This window comes from Mesoplodon densirostris, chromosome 19, assembly GCF_025265405.1.
Source record: "Mesoplodon densirostris isolate mMesDen1 chromosome 19, mMesDen1 primary haplotype, whole genome shotgun sequence".
Lineage (NCBI taxonomy): Eukaryota > Metazoa > Chordata > Mammalia > Artiodactyla > Ziphiidae > Mesoplodon > Mesoplodon densirostris.
In genome coordinates, this window is record NC_082679.1 from 3,628,869 (window position 1) to 3,654,996 (window position 26,128).

At 59.4% G+C, this 26,128-nt stretch overlaps 1 protein-coding gene across 4 annotated transcripts; it reads left to right on the top strand.

Annotated features, from left to right (window-relative positions):
* Positions 1-1,640: 1,640 nt before the first annotated feature.
* Positions 1,641-25,201, top strand: PPP6R1 (protein phosphatase 6 regulatory subunit 1). 4 transcript variants are annotated; one of them, XM_060085204.1, is made up of 24 exons: positions 1,641-2,166; positions 11,675-11,907; positions 13,477-13,663; positions 13,744-13,881; positions 13,973-14,038; positions 15,627-15,739; positions 15,826-15,939; positions 16,266-16,428; positions 16,522-16,674; positions 16,790-16,924; positions 17,471-17,535; positions 17,632-17,747; positions 17,836-17,921; positions 18,083-18,172; positions 18,254-18,351; positions 20,758-20,815; positions 20,897-21,069; positions 23,437-23,570; positions 23,656-23,836; positions 23,929-23,999; positions 24,157-24,238; positions 24,706-24,816; positions 24,899-24,970; positions 25,083-25,201. In XM_060085204.1, exons 2-24 carry the CDS (start codon positions 11,681-11,683, stop codon positions 25,084-25,086), a joined length of 2,637 nt encoding a protein of 878 aa, XP_059941187.1. In that variant the 5' UTR covers positions 1,641-2,166; positions 11,675-11,680; the 3' UTR covers positions 25,087-25,201. The 4 variants fall into 4 exon arrangements, with proteins under 4 accessions (XP_059941187.1, XP_059941189.1, XP_059941190.1 ...); XM_060085206.1 differs by lacking the exon at positions 24,899-24,970; XM_060085207.1 differs by lacking the exon at positions 18,083-18,172.
* Positions 25,202-26,128: the final 927 nt, after the last annotated feature.

Genomic DNA, 26,128 nt, shown 5'->3' on the forward strand with positions numbered 1-26,128 from the left:
ACTTTGTCAGGTTCCATTTGGTGATTGAATATGGCCAACCCCCTGCTCCTCAGTTCCTGAGCTTATGCGTTAAAACAGTGTGGCAACTATGCAATCGTATTGGGGAAAAAGCAAGCAAAATGCTGTGCAAACGACAAAAGAAGCTGATGTAGAAGATGATGCAAGGAACAGAAGGAAATGCCTCACAAATGCTTCAAGCTGTATAGCAATAGTAACCTGTGTCCATTTTTAAATAAGACCTCAAAGATGAGAAGGTAAGCTTGGCAAACCTAAGGAAACAAACTGAGGACTGTGGTAATTAATAAATTAGATGGCTCAACAAATATCTGCTCCCTCTCTGCACCTCCATGAGAGAAGTACATTTCCTCACCCATGATGGGTGGGGCGTAGGTGCCTGCCCCATGACTTTGGGCTTGACCATGTGACTTGCTTTGACCAATGAATGGATGGTGGCACATGTGAGGCAACCTGAGACTTCAAATGTGCTAACACAGTTTGGCTTGATCTGAGGCGCCTCTGTCTTTTTTTTATGAGATGGTGCCCTGGGATGTCCATTGGTGCCCAGAGTATGAGAGACATAAGGAACAGAACCAGCCTCACCAACCTTCACACCTGCAGCTCTAAGCTGTGAGCATGATAGGTTGTGGTTGCCTGTCATTCAGCAGTAGCTAAGAACATCACATGCAACAAATACACTGGAAATAGCAAGGAGAAGAGACACGGCTGTAAAATGAAGTTACTGACATGTGGTAATCAGCAGATGCAGGTAGAAATGACAAAGATTAAAGCAATTACAGAGAAGCTAACAGATGTTACGCACAAATGCATAACTGACATCCTTGAAATAGAGAACAAACAACTAGAATAGGATTCAGTAAAAATGTCCCTGAAATGGAAAAGGTAAATCTGCGAGTTAAAAAAATTAAAAAATGCCGAGTCCTTACACGCACTTACAACGCTGATTCTTACAGAAGGCCTGTAACATGGCAAGAGAGGGGTATGAAAATTGAGGAAACTGAGGCTCAGAGCAAGATAGGACCTTAAAGAACATGGACACAAAGTCTAGGAGAACCCTTCCAGTCGATGTTGTTAGAGGACACTTTGTGCAGCGGCTGGCAACAGTAAAGACACGGCCTGGGCAAAGGCCTAGAAGTGGGGCTGAAGTCAGCCCAAGGCACAGAGGAGGAAGGCGTCGAGAAAGATCGCGGCGGGACAAAAAGCTCCTGGCCGGGGTTGGAGAGAAAACCCGAGATGGATTGCTCAGGAGCCGACCCTGGAGCCGAAGCAGGAATGTGACTGGAGGAGACAGAAGAGCAAGTGGATACCCAAAGGGAGCGAGAGGATAGAGAAATTCAGGAGCAGGATTTCCTGTGGACTTTGGAATGGAGTCGCAGAGAAACGATGCCCTAGTGTGCAGTGGGGCCTGCGCACTGGGTTGCCTGGGTTTACTCAGGGAGAGACCGTTGGCACATATCGGCGCAAGCACTTCTGCGGCGGAGTTATTCTAGCTGGGCGTGGTCCGCAGCGGCTGGCCCAGCGCGCATGCGCACTGTAGGGCTCGGGCGCGTGGCCTCCGCACACCTGCGCACCGAGTCGGCGGCGGGAGGGCGGGGCCTCCTGCGTGCTTCCGTTCTCGGGGGATTGTGGGATAGTGGCGGTCGGAGCCGGGCGTCTGAGGCCCTGAAGGCGACTGCAAAGCCCGGGAGCCTCGCCGGTGTGGGGAAGGGGGCGGTGGAGGAAGTGGGCCTTGGCTTCCGTCAGCCGTTGCTCAGCACTGCGGCCTGTTCGGACTGCGGAGTAGGACGCCTTCTGTGACCGGCCCTTTTCCGCGGGGCGCGCCGGGCTGGGGAAACCGGGGCGACATCCTAGCTGAGGGCCTACGCGGGCCTCGCGACCTCGCCAACCTCCCTCAGACACCTCGCCTGCGGGCCCCGGACCCCCGCCACGCGCGGCCGGCGCTGACCCCCGAAACTCTGGAACTCGGCACGCGAGGGCCCCCGTAGGCCCGAGACGCTTGCGCGAGCCCCGGCACCAGGGCGAGACCCCGCCGCCGCCCCCCGCCCCTACATACCGGCTCCCTGAGGAGGGGCCGGAGCCGCCGGCGGCGGGGCGGGGGGGGCGCCCCGATGAGCCCCGAGTGCGAGGAGCCGCCGCCCCCCCGCGCAGGTGAGCGGGCCGTACCGGGAGTCTCCCCGCAGTCCAAGCACCCGAGTCACCCTCCCCTCCCCCGAGTGCCCCGCCCAGGTATCCCTCGAGTCTTTTCACCCCTTCTCCTTCGGACCCTGTCCCTCGTCCGTGGGGGCTCCCCACCCCCGGTCTCTCCCTCTCAGCGCCCCAGGTCTCCTAGTCTCTCCCCCTCAGCCCCCCAGTCTCCTGTCTCTCTCCCCCTGAGCCCCCCAAGTCTCCTAGTCTCTCCCCCTCAGCCCCCCCAGTCTTCTAGTCTCTCCCCCTCAGCCCCCCAAGTCTCCTAATCTCTCCCCCTCAGCCCCCCAAGTCTCCTAGTCTCTCCCCCTCAGCCCCCCAAGTCTCCTGTCTCTCCCCCTCAGTCCCCCTAGTCTCTCCCCCTCAGCCCCCCAGTCTCCTAGTCTCTCCCCCTCAGCCCCCGAGTCTCCTAGTCTCTCCCCCTCAGCCCCCCAAGTCTCCTAGTCTCTCCCCCTCAGCCCCCCAAGTCTCCTAGTCTCTCCCCCGCAGCCCCCCAAGTCTCCTGTCTCTCCCCCTCAGCCCCCCTAGTCTCTCCCCCTCAGCCCCCCAGTCTCCTAGTCTCTCCTCCTCAGCCCCCTAAGTCTCCTGTCTCTCCCCCTCAGCCCCCCCAGTCTCTCCCCCTCCAGACCACCCTCCCTTCCCCTCTCAGGCCCGTTCCCCTGCCTCAGTGTCTCTGTTGTCCACGTTCCCCTCCCTCACCTCGTGTCCTGCCTCCCCCCACCTCACCTCCCGTGATTCCACGGGTGCGCCCCGTAGTTTTTTAGTGTCTTCCCCCCTGACCCCCCGAAGCCCCTGGGCTTCCACCCCCACTCTCTTCCCCCTGGCCCACTGCCCCTCGGACCCTTGCCCAGGACACCCCTCGCCCTCCCTCTCCCTGCCTCCCCCCCCTCCATGCCTGCTTCGTAGACTCTCCCCCCGGGCTCGGGAAGCCGGGGCAGTGCGGCTTTCCCTCCACCCCGACCGGGGCTCCCCGCCCTGCTGTCCCGGGCTGTGAGGAGGGCAGGGAGCCAGGCTTCTGTGGAGCCGCCACCACTCCGTCCCCTTTCTGTGAGGTGAGGCCGGCTGAGGGCACAGAGGGAGGGAGGGACCAGCCCAGGCCCTGCCGGGGGGAAGCAAAGGCAGAGCCGGACAGTCACCGCTGCTGGTGTAGTGACACGGGTAACTCAGGGTGTTGTGGAGGCCACAGAGCAGAGGGACGGGTGAGACTGGCTCAGCGGGTGGCTTTTTCTGTCTAGGAAGGATGAGTAGGAGTTGACAGATGGGAAGCGGGAAGAAGGGCCTTCCAGGGGGAAGGAACAGCACGTGCAGATGTGTGAAGATGGGAACCCGGGAGGAGTCTGCGCGCCTGCGGTGCAGATGTGCTGGGAGCGCGGGCGGAACACCTTGGTCAGGCTGCTTGTCCAGGCCCTTGAACGTGACCCGGTTAGGGTACGTCAGTGCTGAGGACACAGTTGTTACCGGTAACACCAGCCCGAAAGGCAGGATGTTTCTGGAAAGGAAGATGTGTTGTCACGTGTGGGATGGGCTTCAGAGTTGTGAAGAAGAAACTTCGGTGGGATGCAGCGTGGCACTGACGTCAGTGCTCTCCTCGTAGGGTGGTTCTGGGGTTCAGCCTGCAGTGTGTAGAAGCCTGTAGCAGAGAGCAAGGTGCGGGAAGTGCACCAGGATGAGCAGCTTTTAGGGTTAGTATTTAGTTGGGATTATCCATTGCAGTGCTTCTCACCTCGGGGGCGGGGGTGGGGGGGTGGGGTGGCGACGGTATCCCCCAGGGGACGTTTACCAACGGTTGGAGACATTTTTAGTTGTTACAGCTCAGGGGGTGCTCCTGGCATGTAGCGGGTGGAGGCCAGGGATGCTGCTCGACCTCCTCCAGTGCAGAGGACAGCCCCCCACAGCACGGCGTTTCTCAGCCCAGCTGTCAGTAGGGCTGCAGTGGAGAAACTGCTTTCTTGCTTGGGTGTTGATTGTTGTGGCTTATTGGCTTTCTTGCTACTGTGAGCGGCTGTATGTTCTGAGTTGTGTACTTTCATTTACTTTTGTGTTTTTAATAGTTAGTTTTGTTGGGATACCTACTGTTTCTTTCCAGTAAAGGAGAATCTGCTGGTCTCCCCCCAACCCACCCACCCACCCACCCAATGTTTTTTCAGGATCCATGGCCAAGTGACCATAGCAGGTCACCTTTCCCCTCTGGACTCCAGTTTTCATCAGTTCAAGAAGTATCTCTAAAACAGCAAGGCCCTATTGTATAACACAGGGAACTATATTCAGCATCGTGGGGTAAACCATAATGGGAAAGAACATGAAGGAGAATGTGTATGTATGTGTAACTGAGTCACTTTGCCGTACGGCAGGAATTAATACAACATTGTAAATCAACTAGACTTCAATCAAATAAATTAAAGAAGAGAAGTATCTCTAGCTGTGGGCTTGGCCTTACGCTAGGTCCCGGGAAACTGGCATCTTGCTGCGGGAGGCAGGTGACCAAACCGGCAAGTCCTGTTGCAGGGCGCTCAGATGCCACTGTAGTGTGACCACGGGAGCTGTGCAAGTGTGGAGAAGGGAAGGCCTCTAACGCAGTCAGGGGAGGCTTCCTGGAGGAAGTGGTGTCTGTGCTGAAGCCTGAAGGACCCACGAGGAGCTCGCTAGTCAGGCCCAGAGAGCTGGAGGGAAGGCAGAGGGAGCAGCCAGGCAGTCAGGTGTGGCGGGAGTGGTGAGCGCCATGCGGGTTGCAGCAAGAGATGAGGTGAGAGAGGCCTGGACGCCTTGGTGGGAACGAGGAGCCTTCCCCGCATTGCCGGTCTCCTAAAGGGAGCTTGGGCAGGCCCAGTACCTGGCGGGTGGGGACACACCTTCCTTTCCATGCTGAACCATGGCTTCCCCCTGAACACTGGTTTTGTGGATCTTCCCATGGGAAGTGCCGTCTTACAGTGACCGCAAGGTGTCTCTCAGGGGAGAGACTGAGGCTCAGTGGAGTGAGGTCCCGGGTCTAAGGCCCCAGAGGTTGGAGTTTGGAGAGGCAGATTGGAACTCAGGCCTTTCTGACTTCGGATCACCCTGTAGCACTCCTGCCCTCTGTTTTCCAAGAGCTATTTCAAAACCTATTTGTTGCTCTTTTCCCCTCTGAACCTATGGCCGATCCAGGAGGTGGCGCTGAATGGGAGCTTGCAGGCCCCTCTTCGGTCCGTGGCCGGGTGTCCCATTCTCTTCTGTTTCCTAATGGTTCCATCCTCTGGGGTTGGACCGGAGATGCCACCTCCCCTGGGCAGGTGTGGTCTAGGGCCAGAGTGGTGGGAGGTGGTGCCCCTAACTGCTGCTTCCCCACCCCCCAGCCCCCCATGGGAAGGATGAGCCACAGGAAAGTCCCAGCCCATCGTCCCGTGTGGCCTTGGCCAGGTCCCTCTCCTCTGGCCTCTGTGGCCCCTACTTCCAAATGGATGTCCCGCCGCTTACCTTGCTGGGTCTGTGTTGGGTCCTGCTGTTATCCATTGTCCCCTTCCTGGCATTGGAAGTCCCCCACCCCCATTTCATTTCAGATTTGGCTGAGAGCTGACAGACGGGGGGCAGTTAGAGGGTGGTGGTCTCGCTGTCCTCTGACCTGCTGGGCCCTGCAAGGGGCTGGGGGGCTGGCCAGCCAGCAGCAGGTTCTCCCCTCCTGCGGCTCGCCTGGCCGCTGTCTCTTCAGGGGCCTGTTGGCCTGTGGTGGCGGAGGGCAGCAGCGGCAGCAGGCCTGAGATGGCCTCTCCCAACGTTGGAGTCTCTGCTGAGCCTCGGGGCATCTCAGGTGGCCGCCCCTAGGCCCTCCCAGAGGCCTCTTCACACTTGACCTCCCCTTCTGGGTGCTTCAGGGCCAGGGCAGGCGAGAAAGGGGTGGCAGATAAAGGATCAGCCCGTGGGCTCCCTGGCAGGCGGGGCTGTGTTTGGACGGACGGTGGCAGCGGCGGCGGTGGGGGCGCTCTGTGGGAGCTGCAGTCGGGCCCTGTCTGAGCCCAGGCAGGGCCAGGGCCTGGCAGGCTCCTGAGAGGGGCAGCTGGTGTGGGAGGCCTGAGAACAGCAAAGCAGGAAACCTGGGGCGACGGTGCAGAGCTGGCAGACAGAGAGGTAGTTTTCGTTTTTAATGGCTTCCTTTCTCATTTACAGTTTCCCCTTCTTCCGTTTGCAGCCAGAGTCATGGTTTTCAAACGGTCGCTAAATACCAGTAGGTAGTCACTTCCGTTTTCTTGAAGTTCGCTAAAAGTTGCAAAGAGTGGGGGTGGCGGGGTGTATGGCGCCCACCAGAGCACTTGAGTGACCTCAGTCACTCAGGCAAATGGGGCATTTCCTCAGGTCTTCTGTTTTTAGCGCCGTCACCCTGGGTAGTGGCTGTTCCTTCCCTCCTGCTCAGAAGTGTCCAGGCTCTAGCCGGCCTCAGGGACAGATAGGAAAGGCCAACACCTGCTGAGCACCTGCTGTATCAGGACCACTGGCCTGACCCAGCTGTTCTCATAAAATGGCCCTTCCCGATGGCTGTGCCCCCATTTCACAGATGAGGAAACAAGGCATTTGGATGCCAAGTGCCTGCCCACATTCACCCCCTTAGAGAGTAAGAACGAAACCCACCTCTCCTGTCCAGTTCCCAGGGCTTCCAGGAAGTTCCATTAAGTGGAAGGTGGGATTGACTGTCAGGACTTGAGGCTAGAGTGAATTGAGAGTTTGTGGTGGGGGAAAGTGTTTTTCTCTTTTTTCTGTTTTCTTTTTTCCACTTCTCCTGTGTGTGCATCTTCGTTCTGCGTAGAGCTTGAGACCTGATGTTCGTAGGATACTACCACTCTACTGCATCTGATCTTTGCAGCCTCCTCTGATTTTCAGAGGAGGGACCTGAGGTTCCGAGAGTTAAGGGGCCACCTGGTTTCTGAGGCCGCTGGAGTCCACACCCCCCAGCCCTCCGCACCGCACCCGCTCTCCATTCTCCATTCTCTGGCAAGACAGCTTTGGGAGAGAAGTCCTACCTGCTGTCCGAAGCGGGTGGGAGGGGTGGGGTGGGAGGAGCGTAGCCTGTGCCATGTCTCCAGATGCTTTGGAAGTGTGTGGGTGTGTCTCAGCCTTGAGAATTTCCTCCTGTGCTCTGGAGAGGGCGCTGAGTCCTGGTTCTGCTGTGGCTCGACCCCTGCGGGTCCCCATCTCCTCAGCTATCCAATTGGAATAATAACAGTGCTGTACCTGGTCGTCTTGATTAGAGATACAGTGCCATGCAGGTGCACAGGTTCTCTGAAGGGGTTGGCAGGGCCCTGTCCCCCAGCTCTGGGGGGCCTGCTTAGCTCAGGGACAGCGTTGGCAGTGAGGGTGGGGAGGGGGGCCTGGGTGTGGTCCCGAGGAGGAGCCTTCATGCCTCAGCCTCCGCTCTGCCCTGGCAGCTTGTCAGCTCGGGGGGTCTGGGATGCAGAGCAAGGCCAAGGCCTGGTCCTGTCACAGCATCCTCAGGCAGCTTTGATTTTGTTTGGTTTTGATAACGGTTTTTTGGTTGAGATGTAATTCATACAACCATATATGACTTATTCATTTAAAGTGCACAGTTCAACATTTTCTGGTCTATTCAGAGTTGTGCAACCATCAGTCACCACAATGGATTTTTTTTTCAAATTTTAATGACTATTATAGACTTTTTTATTCCTTCCCATCTTGACAGTATATCCTAATCCAGACATTTTGTGGCTTAATCATTTCTTTCTTTTTTTTTTTTTTTTTTTTTGGCTGCATTGGGTCTTCATTGCTGTGCGCGGGCTTTCTCTAGTTGCGGCAAGTGGGGGCTGCTCTTCGTTGCGGTACGCGGGCTTCTCGCTGCGGTGGCTTCTCTTGTTGTGGAGCACGGGCTCTAGGTGCGCGGCCTCAGTAGTTGCGGCGCACAGGCCCTAGAGCGCGCGGGCTTCAGTAGTTGTGGCGCACGGGCTTCAGTAGTTGTGGCGCACGGGTTTATTTGCTCTGCGGCATGTGGGATCTTCCTGGACCAGGGCTCAAACCCATGTCCCTTGCATTGGCAGGCAGGTTCTTAACCACTGTGCCACCAGGGAAGTCCTACAATGGATTTTTTAAATTGAGGTATCATTGACAAATAAAGCTGTATACAATTGATTTTAGAACTTTTTTTTTAGAACATCCTTCTCCCAAAAGGAAACCCCATACGTGCTAGCAGTTCTTCCCCCCCACCCCCCATGTCCACCAGCTCCTGAAAACCACTAATCCGCTTTCTGTCTCTATGGATTTGCCTTTTCTGGATGTTTCATGTAAATGGAAATATACGACGTAGTCTTTGGTGATTGGCTTTGTTCACGCCACCGGGGTGGCCTTTCGACCTCTCTGGTCTCCTTATCGCTGCACAAGTCTGTGATGTAGAAGGAGGTGGTGTTCTCGCCATGGCGAGCTCCTTGTCCCTTGGGCCCAGCAGTGGCTGCCCCTTGAAGTGATTCTGGTCCCAGGTCCACCCAGCTCAGGAAACCCATTCAGGCCCGGCTGTGTCTTGAAGTGAAGAGGACGGTGGAAGGGTCCCTCAGAGGTCTGGGAACTGGGCAGAAGTGGGGAATTGCCCTCGTGCAAAGGCAGGTCTCTGAGCACTTGCAGAGCCGGGGGTGCTGCCTTGATTTCCTTTCGGAGAGTGGTCCTCACTCCGACACAGGGACCCACATTCGGCACCAGGTTCAGCCCACTCTCCTTCCTCCCATCCCCAGCGTGCCTGCCCTGGTGGTCACCCCTACCCCACCCCACCTGACCTGTGACTGTGGTTTATAGGGAGCCTCTGAGTGTGGCTGGGGGAGACAGGGTGGGAGCGGGTCCTTTTACTGATGCCCTGACAGGTATGTCAACTTCCTGCCTCAGGAGCAGGGTCCGTGGGAAAACTTGGGGTGTCTTTCATTCAGTGTTTCTGAGCACATATTACATGCCAGGTACCGTGCTAGGTGCTGTCCAGGGTGCTCACAGCAGCCCAGCCAGGAAGGTTCTCTCTGCGTTGTCCACCATCCTATCAGGGCACATTCTGCGTAAGGGCTGTACAGGCTGTGAGGGACCTGGCCCAGCCTTCCTCCCTGAACTCAGAGAGGTCCACTGAGTAAGTGCTGGACTTGCAGGTTAGCGTTTCGCTCAGCCCCATGGGGACCAGGAAAGAGCTGGCCTTCAGCTCCCTGAGGGTGTCCGCTGGTGAGAGCCGGGTTAGGGAAGGTCATAGCCAGGGCAGAGCCAGTGCTGGCAACCACCTTGGGCCTGACTGGGGTTTGGGTGCCATCTCCACAGTTCACCAGCCCCCAGACCTCGGCGCACCTCAGTTTCCTCACCTGTAAAATGGGGCCATCGGTTCCTTCCTTGGGGGCGATTGTGAGGGTAGATTGAGATAATGGCTGTGTGGGCCTGGGAACGGTGTCGGGGGTACAGCTAACGTGGTTTGTCCACTTCATGTGTCTGGCGTGTTGTCCGCAGAATGCCCCCATTCCCGCAGACCCAGAGGCCTAGGGCTGGAGGCAGTGACGTCACACAAGAGGCTTCTCAGGGGGCTGCAGGCTCTGGAGGAGATGCACCCTGAAAGGGCAGTCGCGGGGCGACATGTGAGCAGCCAGTCCAGAGCTTGCTCGGGGACAGGGTGGTACCAGGGGACGTGGCCTGGGCTCGGCGCACACATGGAGGTGGGTCGGCCAAGGGGGTGGCAGGTGTGAAAAGCCTGGTGCACATACTCAGGCAGGACTGGGACAGTGAGTGCTGACGAGCAGAAAGTCCTGGGTGGGGAGTGCCAGGAGATGGTCAGGGGCCCTTGGGGTCTTTGTGCAGAGACGGGGGAGCCACCTCAGGGTCTCCTGTGGGGGACAAGCATGAGGTGCTCATGTTTGTGTTTCAGAAAAGCGTCCTGAGTGGGGTGGGGTGCAGGGCTAAGGGGGCTATCCCGGCATGCTGTCGGACAGGACCCATGAGGCCTGCGGGACTGGGTGCTCTCAAGTGCCCCCTATGTCCACCAACTGTCTGGGGTCGGTGTCTGCTGCTCTCTCCCGAGGTCATGGCTCGGCCACTCCACCTTCAACCGTAGGTGGCCAGGGCTTAGGAACTGACATGAGTCCCGGCAGGGATTGCAGATTTAGAGCCACTTGTTTCCAGTCACTGAGAAGTCACCCTGAGGGTTGGGAGGAGATAAGTGAGGCTCCTGAGGAGGCTGGAAGGGAGAGCTGCGTGCTGGTGGCGTCTTGAAGGAACCGAGGGGCAGAAGGCCAGTTGCCTGCCCGCGGCCACACATGCCACCCAACTCTGCCCCGCTTTCAGCCCCAGCTGCTTCCCGAGTCGAGCGTCTTTCTCCCCTGGGCTGGTGCCCCGTCTGGCAGGCATGCTCTCGGTGGTTGGGATGGTGTGGGCCAGAAACAGCGAGGGAGGGCTTTGTACGAGAGGGACTGGCTTGTGCATCTGGGAGGTTCCGGGAGGGGCATCCTGGCCTCTGGGTCTGTCTTCAGTGGTTTCTGCTTCAGGTGGTCTTCACAAGGTGGCTGACGTGCGTGAGCTCTGGTCAGCGCCTGCACGGTGCTCGGGGGGCCCAGCTTACCTGGGTGTGGTTGCCCGTACAGTGGGGTGACCACAGCCCCTCCCAAGGGCCATAGGCACAGCACCCGGTGCATAGGGAACCTGAGTGGGCAACAAGTGGCCTGGGAACTGGCGGCCAGCTCAGGGCGGGTCTCTACCCGGTGGTCGATGCTGGGAGCCTATAGAAATCTTCAGAGGAGCAACCAAATCCCTGCTCGTTGAGGGCTTGGACCCACCTGGCACCTAGTCAGTGCTCCACCCGAGATGGCCCTAAGGCCAGTGCTGGGTGGGGTGGGCCACAGCCAGGTGTACAGGGTCTCCAGTGCTGGCCAGCGAGCTGCCATCCTCCAGTGGTGGGCGCTGGCTTTCCGCCCTCCCTGATAAGGTGGTTCCCTGTCCTGGTTCCTTGCGGCCCCAGGCAGCGGCTGTTCTGGGAGCTGCCACCCCCTCCCCTCAAACTTTTCCTCTTCCTGTTGTGGCACTGGGTACGGGGGCTTGCGGGGTGTGTGTGTGTGTAGTGTCCAGGCAGCAGCCACAGCCTGGAGACGTCGCAGACCTTCCTACCTCTGCCTCTACCCCACACCCTGCACACAGCATGGAGATTGCTGGGCTGGATGGCAACCGTGCTGGCTGTCATGGGGCATTTTAATTTGTTCAGCAATGCAGATTGAAGCGAGTCTGATGCCAGAGGTTCCAGGATGAGCACAGTTCCAGCCTAGATGTGGGGACAGTGGACACAGGCCCTGGGGGGGGACAGGATCATGGCGGCTCCATGCACAGCGTCGGGGCTGTTTTCCACGGGGCCTGTGTGTGGTCGCACCCGGGGGTCTTCCCCAGGCCTGGGGGCTCGGCAGTGGACAGGACAGTCGCCCATAGGGTGGTCCTTGCAGGCTGGGAGGTGGAGGGAAGCGGGCGGGGTCGGACCCCACGTGGTGACAGCCCCTGCCCGCAGGGCGCCATGTTTTGGAAGTTTGACCTGCACACGAGCTCGCACCTCGACACGCTGCTGGAGCGGGAGGACCTGAGCCTGCCCGAGCTGCTGGACGAGGAGGACGTGCTGCAGGAGTGCAAGGTCGTCAACCGAAAGCTGCTGGACTTTCTGCTGCAGCCGCCACACCTGCAGGCCATGGTGGCCTGGGTCACCCAGGAGCCACCGGCCAGCGGCGAGGAGCGGCTGCGCTACAAGTGAGCCCCGCCTGTCGGTCCCCCACGGTGGGACACCCCGACTTGCTGTGGACATTGTTGACTCCGTTTTTGTTACGGGACTTCCCAGACATCTCCCAGACGGAGGGTTGGGCAGAAGGAACCCAAGGGCCCTTCCCCAGCCGTCAGGGGCGCCGTGTTTGGGCAGTCTGTTTCATTGGCCCACACCCCACCCCCACTTTATTTCCATGGTTTATTCCGTTGGGTTTTTGTCCCCTTTTTGGAGTATGGGCAGCGGGAGGCCTGCCCCCTCACCCCCACGTCCCCAGTGCCCAGCGCGATGCCAGGTGCTAAGGGTGTGCCTGCGCCCCCTCCCCCATGCTCTTCTGCCCTGCCCTCCCACCGTAGGGCCCTCGGGTGTGCCAGGGAGGGTGGGCGAGGAGGGCAGGGCCCTGCTGAGGGTCAGTGGGAATCGTCTCCCTGACGGGAGGCTTCTGTCTGCCCTGGTCTCTGCTGACCTACTTTTTTTTTTTTTTTTTTTTTAATTTATTTTTGGCTGCGTTGGGTCTTCATTGCTGTGCGTGGGCTTTCTCTAGTTGCGGCGAGCGGGTGCGGGTGCTACTCTTCGTTGCGATGTGCGGGCTTTTCATTGCAGTGGCTTCTCTTGTTGCCGCTGTAACTAAGCATGGGCTTAGTTGCTCCGCGGCATGTGGGATCTTCCCAGACCAGGGCTCGAACCCGTGTCCCCTGCATTGGTAGGTGGATTCTTAACCACTGCACCACCAGGGAAGTCCCTTTGCTGCCCTTCTTGAGCCCTGCTCAGTCTGTCCTGGACAGTCCTCCTGGTTCCCTGGTGTCGCCCTCTCCCTGGCTCCTCACACTGTAGACACGCAGGTGGTCCTTACGAGCTCTGCATCTTCTGTCCCCGGAGGTCTTGAGCCAGATGGGGAGTGGGTGACTGCTTCTCCTCATTTTGCCCTTTGTGAAGTGGGGGTCTGTGAGGTGCTGCCAGCTGCTTAGTGTGGGGTCTGGTGCACAGTGGGGACCTCTGGGGGGGCCAGCAGAGTGTCCCCCAGTGTTCATCTGTCACTTACCTGCCCCCACGTGTGTCTTCTCCCTTCTTTGCTTTGTTCGCCCGGCCTCTGTACCCCCTTGAGCGTGTCCAGTGGCCCCGTGGACTGGGCTTTTGCTCATAGTAGCAGGGAGCCTCCATTCTGACACCTGTGCCGAGCTGCCCCTGGGGTCCCTGCCCTGCCTCAAGGAACCCGCTTCCCAGAGGCCTTGCAGTTTATGGGGCAGAGATGGAGAAGGTTGTGGTCCCCCAGGGCCCTGGGTGGCACACTGGGTGGGGCAGCCCTCTCCTGGGTGTACAAGGAGGTGAGGGGATGAGATTGGATTTTAGAAGGGTCATCGGGGCTGGGCCTGGGTCAGACTGGAGGGTTGGGGGTAGAGGGAATAGAGGGACAGGTGTTGGTAGGGGGTCAGGTCCAGGCTCAGGAGGCTGGATGCTGCCTTGGGGGGTGGGGAGCATGAATGGGCTACGACTGGGAGGCGGGGTGGTTTGGTCTCCGCCCCCACCGTGCCCTCCCCACCCCTTTCTGGGTGTGTCAGGTACCCCAGCGTGGCCTGCGAGATCCTGACGTCGGACGTGCCCCAGATCAACGACGCGCTGGGTGCGGACGAGTCCCTCCTGCACCGGCTTTACGGCTTCCTGCAGAGCAGCGGCAGACTCAACCCGCTGCTGGCCAGCTTCTTCAGCAAGGTCATGGGCGTCCTCATCAACCGCAAGACCGACCAGGTGCCTGGGGCCCCAAGGAAGGTGGGTGGTTGGTCGTGGGGCCGGGTCCTGCGCTGACGTGCCAGTCCCTGTGTCCCCAGCTCGTGTCCTTCTTGCGGAAGAAGGACGATTTTGTGGACCTGCTGCTGCAGCACATCGGCACCTCGGCCATCATGGACCTCCTGCTGCGCCTCCTCACCTGCGTGGAGCGGCCGCAGCTGAGGCAGGACGTGGTCAACGTGAGTGCCGAGGGGCCGCAGCGGGGCAGCTGGGCAGGGGCGGGCGGCAGGGGCGGGGTCAGTGAGCGCAGCTCCACCTTCTCGCCCCCAGTGGCTCAACGAGGAGAAGATCGTCCAGCGGCTCATCGAGCAGATCCACCCATCGAAGGACGACAATGTGAGTGCAGCCCACCCACCTGATGTTTCCAGCCTCCGCCCCACACCAGCTTGTCCCTCCACTCCCTTCTTTTTTTTTTTTTTTTTTTTTTTTTTTTTTTTTTTGCTGTACGCGGGCCTCTCACCGCTGTGGCCTCTCCCGTTGCGGAGCACAGGCTCCGGACACACAGGCCCCGCGGCCATGGCTCGCGGGCCCAGCCGCTCCGCGGCATGTGGGATCCCCCGGGATCGGGGCACGAACCCGTGTCCCCTGCATCGGCAGGCGGACTCTCAACCACTGCGCCACCAGGGAGGCCCCCTCCACTCCCTTCTTAAATGAGTTGATGAGAAAAGGAAGCATTTGGAACTGTGTGTATTTGAGCGGGGGGCTCCTGCTGAGAACAGAAAAGGCGTGTACACACATGGAACGTTCCTCAGGAACTTGGCCCATCATCCCTTGAGGGGTCAGGGCTCTGAAGGGGGTCCTTTGGCCCTGGCCCCTCGCTGCTGCCCTGCCCAGGGGCCCCTCTCCTCCTCCCCTCTGTTGCTGGCTCTGTGGCCTGGTGGCTCTTCCTGTCTCTTGTGCCTGGATTAGCTCTGCCGGTCCTTCAAAGAAGCCACCCAGGAGCCCTGAGTCTGTCCTCCCGGCCCACTGGCTTGTAGGCACAGGTCCACAGGCGTAGGTAGTCAGCACCAGGCACTCAGCCAGTGCCTGGCCTGGGAGAGTGATGACTGTCCAGGCCTTTGTGGCAGAGGGACTAGGGGTATCTGCCATGAGCCAGGTGGCAGGGCATCTGTGAGGGGCTCTGAAGTGTGGCCCGTGGCCTGGTTGGTCTGCATGGGTCGGGGGTCTGTGTGGGTGGGCCCTGGAAGCACATGTTGGGTTAGACTCAGAGCTCTGCTTATGGTTCTCTTTGTTTATTTTGAAACAACTTTATTACATACCACATAACTCACCCATTTAAAATATAGGATTCAGTGGCTTTTAGTATATTCATTGGGTTGTGCAGCCCTTGCCACGTTGATTTTAGAGTATTTTTCATCACTCCACAAAGGAAACCCTGTACCCATTAGCTGCCGCTCCCCATTTCCCTCATGGTTGCTTGTTCCACACCAGCCACCAGTTTGCTTTCTGCCTCTGGGTTTGCCTGTTCTGGGCGTTTCGTATAAGTGGACTGCATGAGGCAGGGTTTTCTGTGGCTGGCCTCTTCGCCTTAGCGCCAGGTTGTCTGTGTTCATCCGTGTTGTAGTGTGTGTCAGCGCTTCATCCTTTTCTAAGGCCAAAGAACGTTTCAGGGTGTGGGTAGACCACGGTTGCTTATCTGTTCACCAGGTGGGGACACCCGGGTTGTTCTCCTCTGTAGCTACTGTGCATAGTGTGGTGTCGGTGTGGGGTGTCTCCTTTTCCAGGAAGTCGTCTTTGGTTTCCCTTTCTCTCTGTCGTCTCTGCCTTCCCAGCGTTCGGTGCTTTTGTTCTCTCCCTCGGCACGTGTGTCCCGGGGTCTGTGTGACCCTCTGTCCTCAGGGGCGGGTGCCCAGTCTTCAACCTGTGGGGCTTCCCGACACAAGGGCGCGGCCGGGGTGTCAGCTCCGTCTCCCCCCTCCCCCAGCAACATTCCAACGCCTCCCAGTCCCTGTGCGATATCGTCCGCCTGAGCCAGGAGCAGATGATCCAAGTGCAGGACAGCCCGGAGCCTGACCAGCTGTTGGCCACCCTGGAGAAGTGGGTTTGCGGGTGGTGCCCAGTCCAGAGGGAAGGGGGAGCCATCTGGGGGCCCTCCTCCCTGACGCTGGCCACCCCGGCCCCAGGCAGGAGACGATCGAGCAGCTTCTGAGCAACATGTTGGAGGGGGAGCAGAGCCCGTCTGTCATTGTGAGCGGGATCCAGGTGCTACTGACGCTGCTGGAGCCCAGGAGGCCCAGGTGAGAGGCCGGCTTCCCTCCCCACGTGACCCCTGGAGCCCCACCCTTCAGTTCCGGGGTGGGGGTCGCATGGGTTCCGGAGAGGAGGCCTCTTGTTCCCTTCTGGCAGATGAGGAAACAGGGCGAGTAGACCGCCTGTAGCCTCGAGCTGGTCTTTGGGATCCGGGCTGCTGGGGCGGGTCACTGCCCCCAGGATCCCGGGCTCCCAAGGGCAGCAGCTTCTCACTCCCTCCCAGGTGTGGCTCACACGTGCAGACGTGTGCACACACGTGCATGTGCACAGGGTGTCTGGGCGGTTCACTCTGCCCTCTACCGTCCCTCTGCAGGTCCGAGTCTGTGACTGTGAACAACTTCTTCAGCAGCGTGGATGGGCAGCTGGAGCTTCTAGCCCAGACACCCCTGGACAACGCCGTGTCCAGCGTGGGGACCCTGCATGCCCTGCGCCCACGGCTCAGCCGCTTCCACCAACTCCTGCTAGAGCCGCCTGAGGTGGGTAGGGCGCGTGGGGGAGGGGTGGCAGCAAGGGCGCCCCGCAGTCAGGGCAGTGCTGGGGCAGGAACTGAGTTGCTCCTGTGCCTGCAGCTGGAGCCGCTGCGCACGACATGGGGCAGCCTGGCCCCGCCGCTGGGCAACACGCGGTTGCACGTGGTCAAGCTGCTGGCCAGCGCCCTGAGCGCCAGCGACGCGGCCCTGACCCAGGAGCTCCTGGCGCTGGACGTGCCCAACACCCTTCTGGTACAGGGGACGAAGGGCAGGGGGTGGAGGGGGTGCTGTGCGGAGGGGTGGCTGGGCGGGGAGGACGGGGGCTGGGTGGGGGCCGCTCGAGCCAGCCTGTGCCCCTTCCCCCCAGGACCTCTTCTTCCACTATGTGTTCAACAATTTTTTGCACGCCCAAGTGGAGGTGTGTGTGAGCACTATGCTGAGCTCTGGACCTCCTTCCAACAGCAGCTCTGACGCGCCTGCCCAGAACCCTGTCGTGAAACACGTGAGTGGGGCTCCTAGGTCCCCCTTGGATCTCGGGGGGTCGGCTCTGCCCCACACCTGCCCCTCACTTGTTGGGCACTGCCAGGCCACTCACGTGCCAGGGACTGGGGGCTCAGCCTCTTCCTTAGGTTGAGAGCCTTGGAACGTAGAAGGTGATGTGTGGGGGTGGGGATGAGTGGAGTGGTGACCTTGGGGGACAGTGGGTGTCCTGGGGGACCAGGAAGGGTTCTCCCAGGGTGATGGCCACCTCGCTAGTGGAGATGCCTTTCTGGTTGTAGCCCAGGGCCTAGGGAGGAGCTGACCAGTGGGGCGCTGGGGGTTTGGACAAGCAGGAGTTGGAGGCAGGTGGAGTGGCTCTGGGGTTTGCTGGGTGGGCTGAGCGGGCATCACACAGGCAGGGGTCGTTTCTGGGTGAGCAGAGGAGGACCGTACGTGTGCACACTCGCTGCACGCTCCTTGTAGGCAGACCAGGGGCTTGGAAGCGGGCTGGGGTAGCAGGGCCCAGCCGTGGTCCCACCCCACGCCGGCCCCTCGCTGCTCCCCCCAGCTGCTGCAGCAGTGCCGCCTGGTGGAGCGCATTCTGACTTCCTGGGAGGAGAACGACCGCGTGCAGTGAGCGAGCGAGCGTCGGGGCCTTCCCTGGGGAGGGCAGGGCAGGGCTGGGTGGGCGGGGCGGGTCTGTGTCCAGCCGCGGCCCCTCTCGCCCAGGTCCGCAGGGGGCCCTCGGAAAGGCTACATGGGCCACTTGACAAGGGTGGCCAACGCCCTGGCGCAGAACTCGGAGAAGGGGCCCAACGCCGAGCAGCTGGGGCAGCTGCTGAAGGGTGAGGGCTGGGGCTGGGGCTGGCCTGGGGGCGGGAGGAGGCTGGGCGCCCGGGGCCTTGTGTCCTCACACTCCCCTTCCCCCAGCAGAGCTGCCAGAGGAGCAGCGGGAGCGGTGGGAGGCGTTCGTGTCGGGACCCCTGGCGGAGACCAACAAGAAGAACACCGTGGACCTGGTGAGGCCCCTGCACCCAGGCGCGCCCACGTCAGCCCTCGCCGGTGCTCCTCCTCCTGGTCCAGCCCGGACGCCCCTCCCTATGGCCCCAGCTCGCGTGCGTCCTCTCTGGGGGCTCCGCAGGCCCTGACCCCTGCCCCCCACCCCACCCCCACTGCCCAGGTGAACACCCACCACCTGCACTCCTCCAGCGACGATGAGGAAGACAGGCTCAAGGAGTTGAACTTCCCGGAGGAGGCAGTGCTGCAGCAGGTGGGGGCGGTGGGCGGTGGGCGGTGGGGCGGGGAGGCTGTTCTGGACGCCCGGCCCTGACGGCACCCCACACCCTGGCAGGCCTTCATGGACTTCCAGATGCAGCGCATGACCTCAGCCTTCATCGACCACTTTGGCTTCAACGACGAGGAGTTTGGGGAGCAGGAGGAGAGCGTGAAGTGAGTGTGGCCCGTGTGAGACCGGGGCAGGCGGGGCCCACGGGCCGCGTGACGCGAGGGGTGTGAGGTGGCCGGCCAGCACGCGCTCCTCCCGCCGTCCTCCCCCCATCCTCCTCATGTCCCTACGTGGGGCTCAGCCGGGAGAGCAGCTGGCCTCGGCCCTCTCCCCACCTCTTGAGGACCAGGCAGGAGGCATGGGCATCCTGGGACACGGGGGCTGGCTGTGCAGAGCTGGGCTGCGGAGCTTGTGGGACAGATACTCGCAGACTCAGAGCTGGCCTACCTCCCCCCGCGGAGGCCTCAGGGCCTCATGAGAGATGGTTTTCAGTGACCAGGTCTGATTATTTGTGTTTGTCCTGTAACACTTTGACAGCAGTTGCTTCTGGGCTTGCGCTCGTGACCTGCCTTCTTAATTGTCCAAGTTTTTAGCTGACAGAGAAAAATTAAAAGTTTTAGTGTTTTGTCAATTTCACGAACAGCCTTTCGACAGCAACGGGTAGATAGCGAAGGGAAGGTCAGGCAGGGAGAGTCTGAAGGGGAGGCTGTATCGGGGTGGGAGCGGAGCCACCGCCTGTGGACTCACCCTGGGCCCTGAGGGCCATGCAGGCTCCTGGGGGATGTCAGAGCAGAAGATGAGTCCATGACACCCAAGAAAAAGTGGAACAGTCACCGAAGGGCGTGCCATGGGGGTGTTCCTGAGTTGGGTGGTGACAGAAAGGCCCGGCTGGCCCCTTAGGGGCTGCATGTGGGGGCCGGGGCCCTGGCCTGGTCTGTTTCATCACAGGCAGCATGCCGGGCCCTCTCAGGGGTTGCCCAGCTACGTGCCATGACGACCCTCTGCTCAGGGCCCAGGAGCCCATCTGCAGCCGGGAGACGCAGCACTGTCACTCACCCCAGGGCACTCACCAGTTACTGTGGGAGGGTCAGCTGTGGTCTCTTGGGCCCACAGCCAGACAGAGACCCTGTAGGACTCAGAAGTGAGGTTCGTGTCTGCTGCTGCTCTGTCCCGCACAGCGCCTGGTGCTGGGAGGCCCCTGGAGAGGAAGGACACTGGCCAAGGAAGACACCACCCCTCCTGGCGGGGGTGTTGACACTCGGTGCATGGCCTCAGCTTAGCCGGCTGCCCTTTTGGGATGAAATTGTGTTGCTTCTTCTGTCAAGATAAATTCCAGTGAGGTTAAAAGCTTTAAATGTAAGAAAAAAGTAAAGCTGTGAAGCATTCTGGAACAGAAAATGGACGAGTATCTTAATCTCAGGGCTGAAGGTGCTGCTCGCAGGGCTCTGGTTGCCGTGCCCACCAGCTGTGCGAGCGGCCTGCTCCCTCTCTGTGAAGGAGATGAGAATACCTGCCCTGGTGGTGGCTGTGAGTCCATCTGTCACGTGCTTGGACTACGGCTGGTGCCAAGTCAGCACTCAGAGATTGTTAATGTACTTCCTGAGTCAGAGAGACAGATAACAACCTGGGGAGTATCCCTACCACATGGCGTGGAGCCCAGACCTCGGCATAGATACAAAGTGCTCTTTCCACAGAACAGGAGGAGGACGGACTGGTGCCCCAGGAAAAAAAGGGGGTGCAGGATGCAAACAAAACAAGTAGGAGGCTGTTGAAAAATTGCAGTCTGCGGGTAGGAGTATAAATTGACAAATCTCTTTCCACAATTTGTGTCAGTATTTTAAATGCATGGATTTAATTCCTTAACCCAGGAATTGCACTTCTGTGAGGCCTTCTGAAAGAGAGAGAATTGAGCAGAGATGGGTGTGGGCGGATGTGGACACTGAAAGGCTGGAAGTTGGAGGTGATGAGCACCGCACTCCCCACGAGCCCTAGGATCACTCGCCCCCATCTGGGTCCTGCCTCGGGCTGGCAGTGGGACCCACACAGAAGCGTTTTTGTTTCAGCTCCAAGGCTGATTCCTTTGGCCCAGGCTGACCCTCTTTGGGCTGGGGCGATGCTTTGTGTGGGGCGGCCCGTGTGAGGCTGCATGCAAGTAAAGTCACTGTGGCAGTGAGCCGTCTTCTGGGGGAAGTGTGTGCAGAGAAAATAAATAATCTCACCCAGCATGTGATCTCAAACCCTAAAAACAACCTCTCCAGCTAGGTGCTGTGTCCTTTATTTTACGGTAGAGGAAACAGGTTCAGGAGCCTTAGGTGGGGCCTGACCCCGTCTCCTTGTGGGACCTCACTCGGCTGGGGGTGTGCAGCTTGGGCGACTCACTCAACTCCGCTCTGCAGACATCTGTGCTGACGGAGGGTGCTGCCAGAGTTGATTTGGGGGTACAGATCAGCTTTAGCGAGGAGGTGCGTTCGCTGGTACAGGGCCCGAGGAGAGCGAGGGTCGTCCAGCGAGGGGATGAGAGGGGGAAGTGGCCCGAGCCTCCCCTCACTGCCCCTGTGCTTCTTCCGCAGCGCGCCTTTCGACAAGACGGCCAACATCACCTTCTCCCTCAACGCAGATGACGACAGCGTGAGTGCTGCCCCGACCCCTGCTGGTGGGGGCGGGCTGCAGGCAGTCAGCTCACCTCACCACCACCCCCCGCCCCTGCAGCCCAACGCCAACCTGCTTGAGATATGCTACAAGGACCGGATCCAGCAGTTCGATGATGAGGAGGAGGACGAGGAAGAGGGCCAGGGTTCAGGGGGGTCTGATGGAGAGGATGGTGCCTGGCAGGGCGGCCAGCTGGCCAGGGGGGCCCGCCTGGGCCAGCCCCCAGGTGTGCGGTGAGTACCCTCCTGCAGGCTCCCCAGCACAGCAGGGCCACAGGGCCCATGTAAAATGGTTTTCACCAGCTGGAGTGAGTGAGAAAAATAAGGAGAATGTAGTGTGTGTATTATTTGGGGCGCTTTCAATTGTGAGTGATAAAAACCCAATTCAGATGAGTTCAGTTACAAAAGGAGTAGGATAACCGCTTGTGCAAGGCTGGAACAGTAGGTGGGTCCTTCAGGTACAGCTTGGTCCAGGTGCGAATGGAACCATTATCTGCCCCCACCCCCACTCTCCTCTCCCCTGCGGTAGCTGTCGGGCAAGTGAGGTGTTCTTCCCAAAAGGGCAGTAAGTGTCCTGTCGGCTCCTTCCCCACATTCCAGTGAAATGAGACATGATGATTGTCCCTCCCTCACAGTCCCAGCATGCAGGTCAGTAAGCTGTGACCTGCTCTTTGTACAAGAAGTACATTATTTTTTCTCTTACTGGCTGGCCCCAGAATCACTGACTAAGTGCATTTCGGTGGCATAGACTTGCCAATGTGAATACCGACTCAGGGCCTGCAACTTGACCCCTGTGGCTTCTGATTTGAGGGTTAGAGTGTTTTAACATTTTTAATTGACGGGTGACAGACAAGTAGACGAATCTTAAGTGTCCGGACACGTGGACATCCCTTTGCCAGCACCCAGAGGAGGGAGCAGAACCATCCTTGTACCCCTGTGCCCCCTGCTGGCCGCCCTCCGAGGGTGATGCTCTCCTGACTTCTTGCCCTATAGATTTTGCCTCTTCCTACGTGTGAGGCCCATCCCTCGGGTAGGTGTGGTTGTGTGTCACTTGCCATCCACTGGTGTGTCATTGTGTGCCTGCCAAGTTGATTTGCGCTTATGGGTGTCATTGCCAAATCCAAGGTTGTGATGCATCCCTGTGTTTTCAATGTCAGCTCTTAATGTTTAGGTTTTTGATCCAGCTTGAGCTAGTTTTTTAGAGGTGGTGTGAGGTGGGAGGGTCCAGCCTCATTCTTCTGTGTGTGGGAATGCCAGTGTCCCAGCATCAGATGTTGGAGAGACTCCCCACTCACTGGATGGTCTTGACACCTTTGTCAAAAATCTTTGTACTGTACGTGCAAGGGTTTATTTCTGGCCTCTGTCTTCTGGTCCGTTGGTCTGTACACCTCTCTGTGGCGGGGCCACCCTTGATTACTGTTTCATCGTAGTGAGTTCTGAAATTGGAAATGTGAGCATCCAGTTTGTTCTTCTGTTTTAAGTTGTGTTGATCATTCCAGGTTCCTGGAGATTCCAGGTGAATTTTAGGATCAGTTTGTCAATTTCAACAAAGAAGCCAGCTGGGATTCTGAGAGGGATTGCCCTGAATCTATAGGGCAGTTCAGGGAGTGTTGCTATTTTAACAATATTTTGTCTCCCAGTCCATGAACATGGGATGTCTTTACATTTATTTAGGTGTTCATTATTTTTCACAGTGTTTTGTAGTTTTCAGAGTATAAGTTTTATGCTGCTTTTGTTAAATTTATTCCTAAGCATTTTTTTCTTTTTGATACAATCCTGAGTGGAATTGTTTTCTCAAAGTCATTTTGAAGTTGTCATAAGTGTGTAAAAATACAAGTCTCTCGCACATTGATCTGGTATCCTGCATTCTTGCAGATCTTGCTTGTTCTAACAGTTTTAGAGGGTTCCTTAGGTTTCTATATACAGTTAGAGATAGTTTTGCTCCTTCCTTTCCAAGTGGGAAGAGCAGGTCCCCATGTCACTTCCCTGATCTGGGGGAACATCAGGTCTCCCTGTTGAGTGTGACATGGGTTGTGGGTTCTGGAGATGCCCTCCAAGGTTTCCAGGTTCAGGAAGCTCCCTCTACCCTGTCTGTCTACCCAAGCGTCTGGCTCGTTGTCACTGTACGGACAAGCCCCTTTTGGTCACGGCAGTCAGTGACCGTCTAGCAGCATCCATGTTTGCTTAGCGGTTCCCTGTTGGACACGGTGTCTGCGTGTTAGTCAGCACTCAGCCGTTACGTTTGGAGCAGCTGCACTGCTGGACTTTGCCCTCCTCCGAGGCTATAATGGATGGAGGAAGAGTGCGGAGTCAGCCTTCCCTGCGAAGGCTGTGCAGGGGGTGGGAAGTGTCCCTGTTCCTGCTGAGGGCTGGGTGGGGCTTTTCCGCCCCTGTGCTGCTGGCCACGCTCTTTCCAGAGGGCACTCAAGTTCCCACCTGCCTCCCCACCACCATGGGACATGGGCTCATTCTCTGGGCCTCTTCCCTGCTGCCCCCTCCTCCGTCCCTTTGATTCCTTCCCATCGTTTGCCTGGAGCCGGCCTTGGTGGGGTCAGGAGGGTGCCCAGCACAGTGGCTGACGGACAGGTGTCCCTGGGGCAGGAGCGGAGGCAGCACAGACAGCGAGGAGGACGAGGACGATGAGGAGGACGAGGACGACGAGGATGGTGACCGGCGGGTGGCCCGTGGCAGGGCTGGGCCCACCCCTCATCCCAGCCCCGGGCCCCAGCCTCCAGGTGGGTGCATGCGCGGGGCGGGCGTGGTCGGGTGCATCTGGCTGGCCGCCTCTGTGCTCACCCCTGTGCTGCTCTACCTCTCCAGGCCCCAGCTGGACAGCTACCTTTGACCCAGTGCCTGTGGATGCCCCAACTGGCCCCCAAGCCTGCAGGGAGAAGGAACCGCACTCTGGGCCCCCTGCCCCACAGGAGCCCCGCAGCGGGCCCCCAGACCTCCCTGCCCCGAGCCCAGCTGGCCCTGCGGCCCCCAGCACCCTGCAGCTCAGGTGAGGCCTAGTGGCGGGTGCCCAGGGCCTGGTTGTCTCAAGCTCCAGCGCCGACCCCAGCTGCACGTTAGGCTCCTTCTCTTGCCTCCTAGGTCTCAGGATCCCATCCCTTCCTCAGCACCTCAGGAAGCCACAGACGGCAGCAAAGTAGCGGAGCCCTCGGGTGAGCCACTCTCTACCCGCTCCCCATCCTGCCCACCTCACCCTCGGCCCTCCCGTACACAGCCTTCCCCTGGCCTTGTCCACACCTGGTCCTGAGGAGCGAGGCTGGTGTTAAGCTCGCCGAGTCTCACACCTCTGGGCCACTCTACTCCACACAGCCCCCTGCCAGGCCTTGGTCAGTGTTGGGGACCTCCAGGCCACCCTCAGAGGGACGCACTCCGCCCCCAGCTCCTTGGACAGGTAACTGGCTAGGGAGCAGCCGCTGGGGGGCCAAGAAGGGGAGAATCTGGGGAGGCGGGTAGAGCCTGGTCCCTGGGCTGTCCCTGCCCTGGAGCAACTCCACGTGGCCCTTGCAGAACCCTCCTCTGCCCAGGTGTGTGCCACTGCCTCAGAGCTTCGGGAGGCTGAAGGTCTAGGGCTGTGTCTCTGCCCACACATGGCCACAGGAGAGGATCCTGCATCCCAGGGTCCCGCACTCAGCCCTGGGGTGGGAAGGCCTAGTAGGGTCAGAAGGGGGCTGGAGTGTGCAGAGCTCGTGTCCCACTAACCTTGAGCTGCTCCTGCCGGTGGGCGGCTCCCAGGGGTCTTCGGATGTGAGGGACGCCCCTGAGCCGTGCACTCCTTCCCTGCTTACACAAGCAGGGGGCTGAGGGTTGAGAGTGCCCAGGAGGGTGTCAGTGACAGTAACCCCACGGGTCCCCCTACAGTGCAACCAGAGACCCTGCTACCTCTGTCCCGGCCCCCAGGGCCCACCAGCCCCCCCAGACCACAGAGGGGGTGAAGAGCCCAGAGTCCTTGGGGCTCCCCCAAAGCCAGAGGTAAGCATGGTGCAGCCTCACAGGGCAGCTGGTGTTACATAGGGGGCACTGACCTCCCCATGTTGTCCCTCTCCCCCAACAGTGCCCTGGCCCTCGAGCCACTTCGGATGCCCAATGGCTCTGCCCCAGGAGGGCCGGCGTCCCCGGGCTCCCAGTGAGTGGTGGGGCTGGGGGCAGAGGGTGGGCTGGGGCAGGGCAGGCAGGAACTTCACGGGGTGGCCACGGGGTGGCAGGCTCCTCACGTGGGTCTTCCTCTCGGTTCCCAGGTAACTGCCTGGTCCCAGTGGTGGCCGCCAAATCCTCCGTACTCCACGTGGACCCTGTCCGGGTGGGGGCAGGGCAGGTTCCGCAGTGGCCCTGTTGCCCCATCACCCCATCCCTACCCTACCCACCCCAGGTCCTCTCTGGACTCCCAGGAGGCTGGTGCCAGGGAGACAGGCCCCTCACCCTACCCCCATTTGCACTGAGAAAAGAAATTATGGAGTTTTGTCTCCTAGAATAGAGTCGAATAGAGAGAGAGAGAGAGAGAGAGAGAGAGAGAGAGAGAGAGAGACCTATATTATATATTATATATATATATATATATATGTGTGTGTGTGTGTATATATATATATATATATATATCTCGAGGGGAGAAAGTGGGTAGGCGGGGAGCCAGAAGGAAGCAGGACTGGGCGGCAGGGGCTTGGACCTTCACCCTGTCCCACTGGGGCTGCTGTGGTGAGGGTCCTGAGGCTGCCACCCACCCTCCCCTCCCACCATGCCCACCCACCCTCCGGTGCAGACGCCCACACCCACACTTGGCCTTTCAGCTCAGGTCCACCTTGGGGGAGGGCCCGAGTCGGGGTCGTGCCTTTGCCCAAATCCCCTTGCCTCGGACCCTGCACTTTGACCCAGGCTGGGAGCTAAAAGACCCTCCACCTGGCCCAGCCAGCTCTGTGGGAGGGAGCTGGGGGTCCTGGTCCCAGGGGGCCTCCCCGGTGACATTCCCTCGGGGCCCTGACGCACTCACTGAGACCCCCCACATCTCCCATGGACTCTGGGGTGGGGGTCTGGCTGGGGTCCCCGTCCTACTCCCAAGGGTCTGGGGTCCAGCCCAGCTGCCAAGTGACCTTGTCCCAGCTCCCTCTCCCCAGGCTGGCGTGAGTGTGCGTGTGTTTGTGCCGAGCTTCTGTTTCATATTGCAAATGTAAACAAATAAAGAAAGACAGTTTAAGACTCTTGCTTCTCAGACCTTGAGTTCTGGGACATGGGGTTGGGGAGCCTGAGCTGTTCCCGCATCGTGGCCTCTGGGGTGGGACCCTTGGAGCAT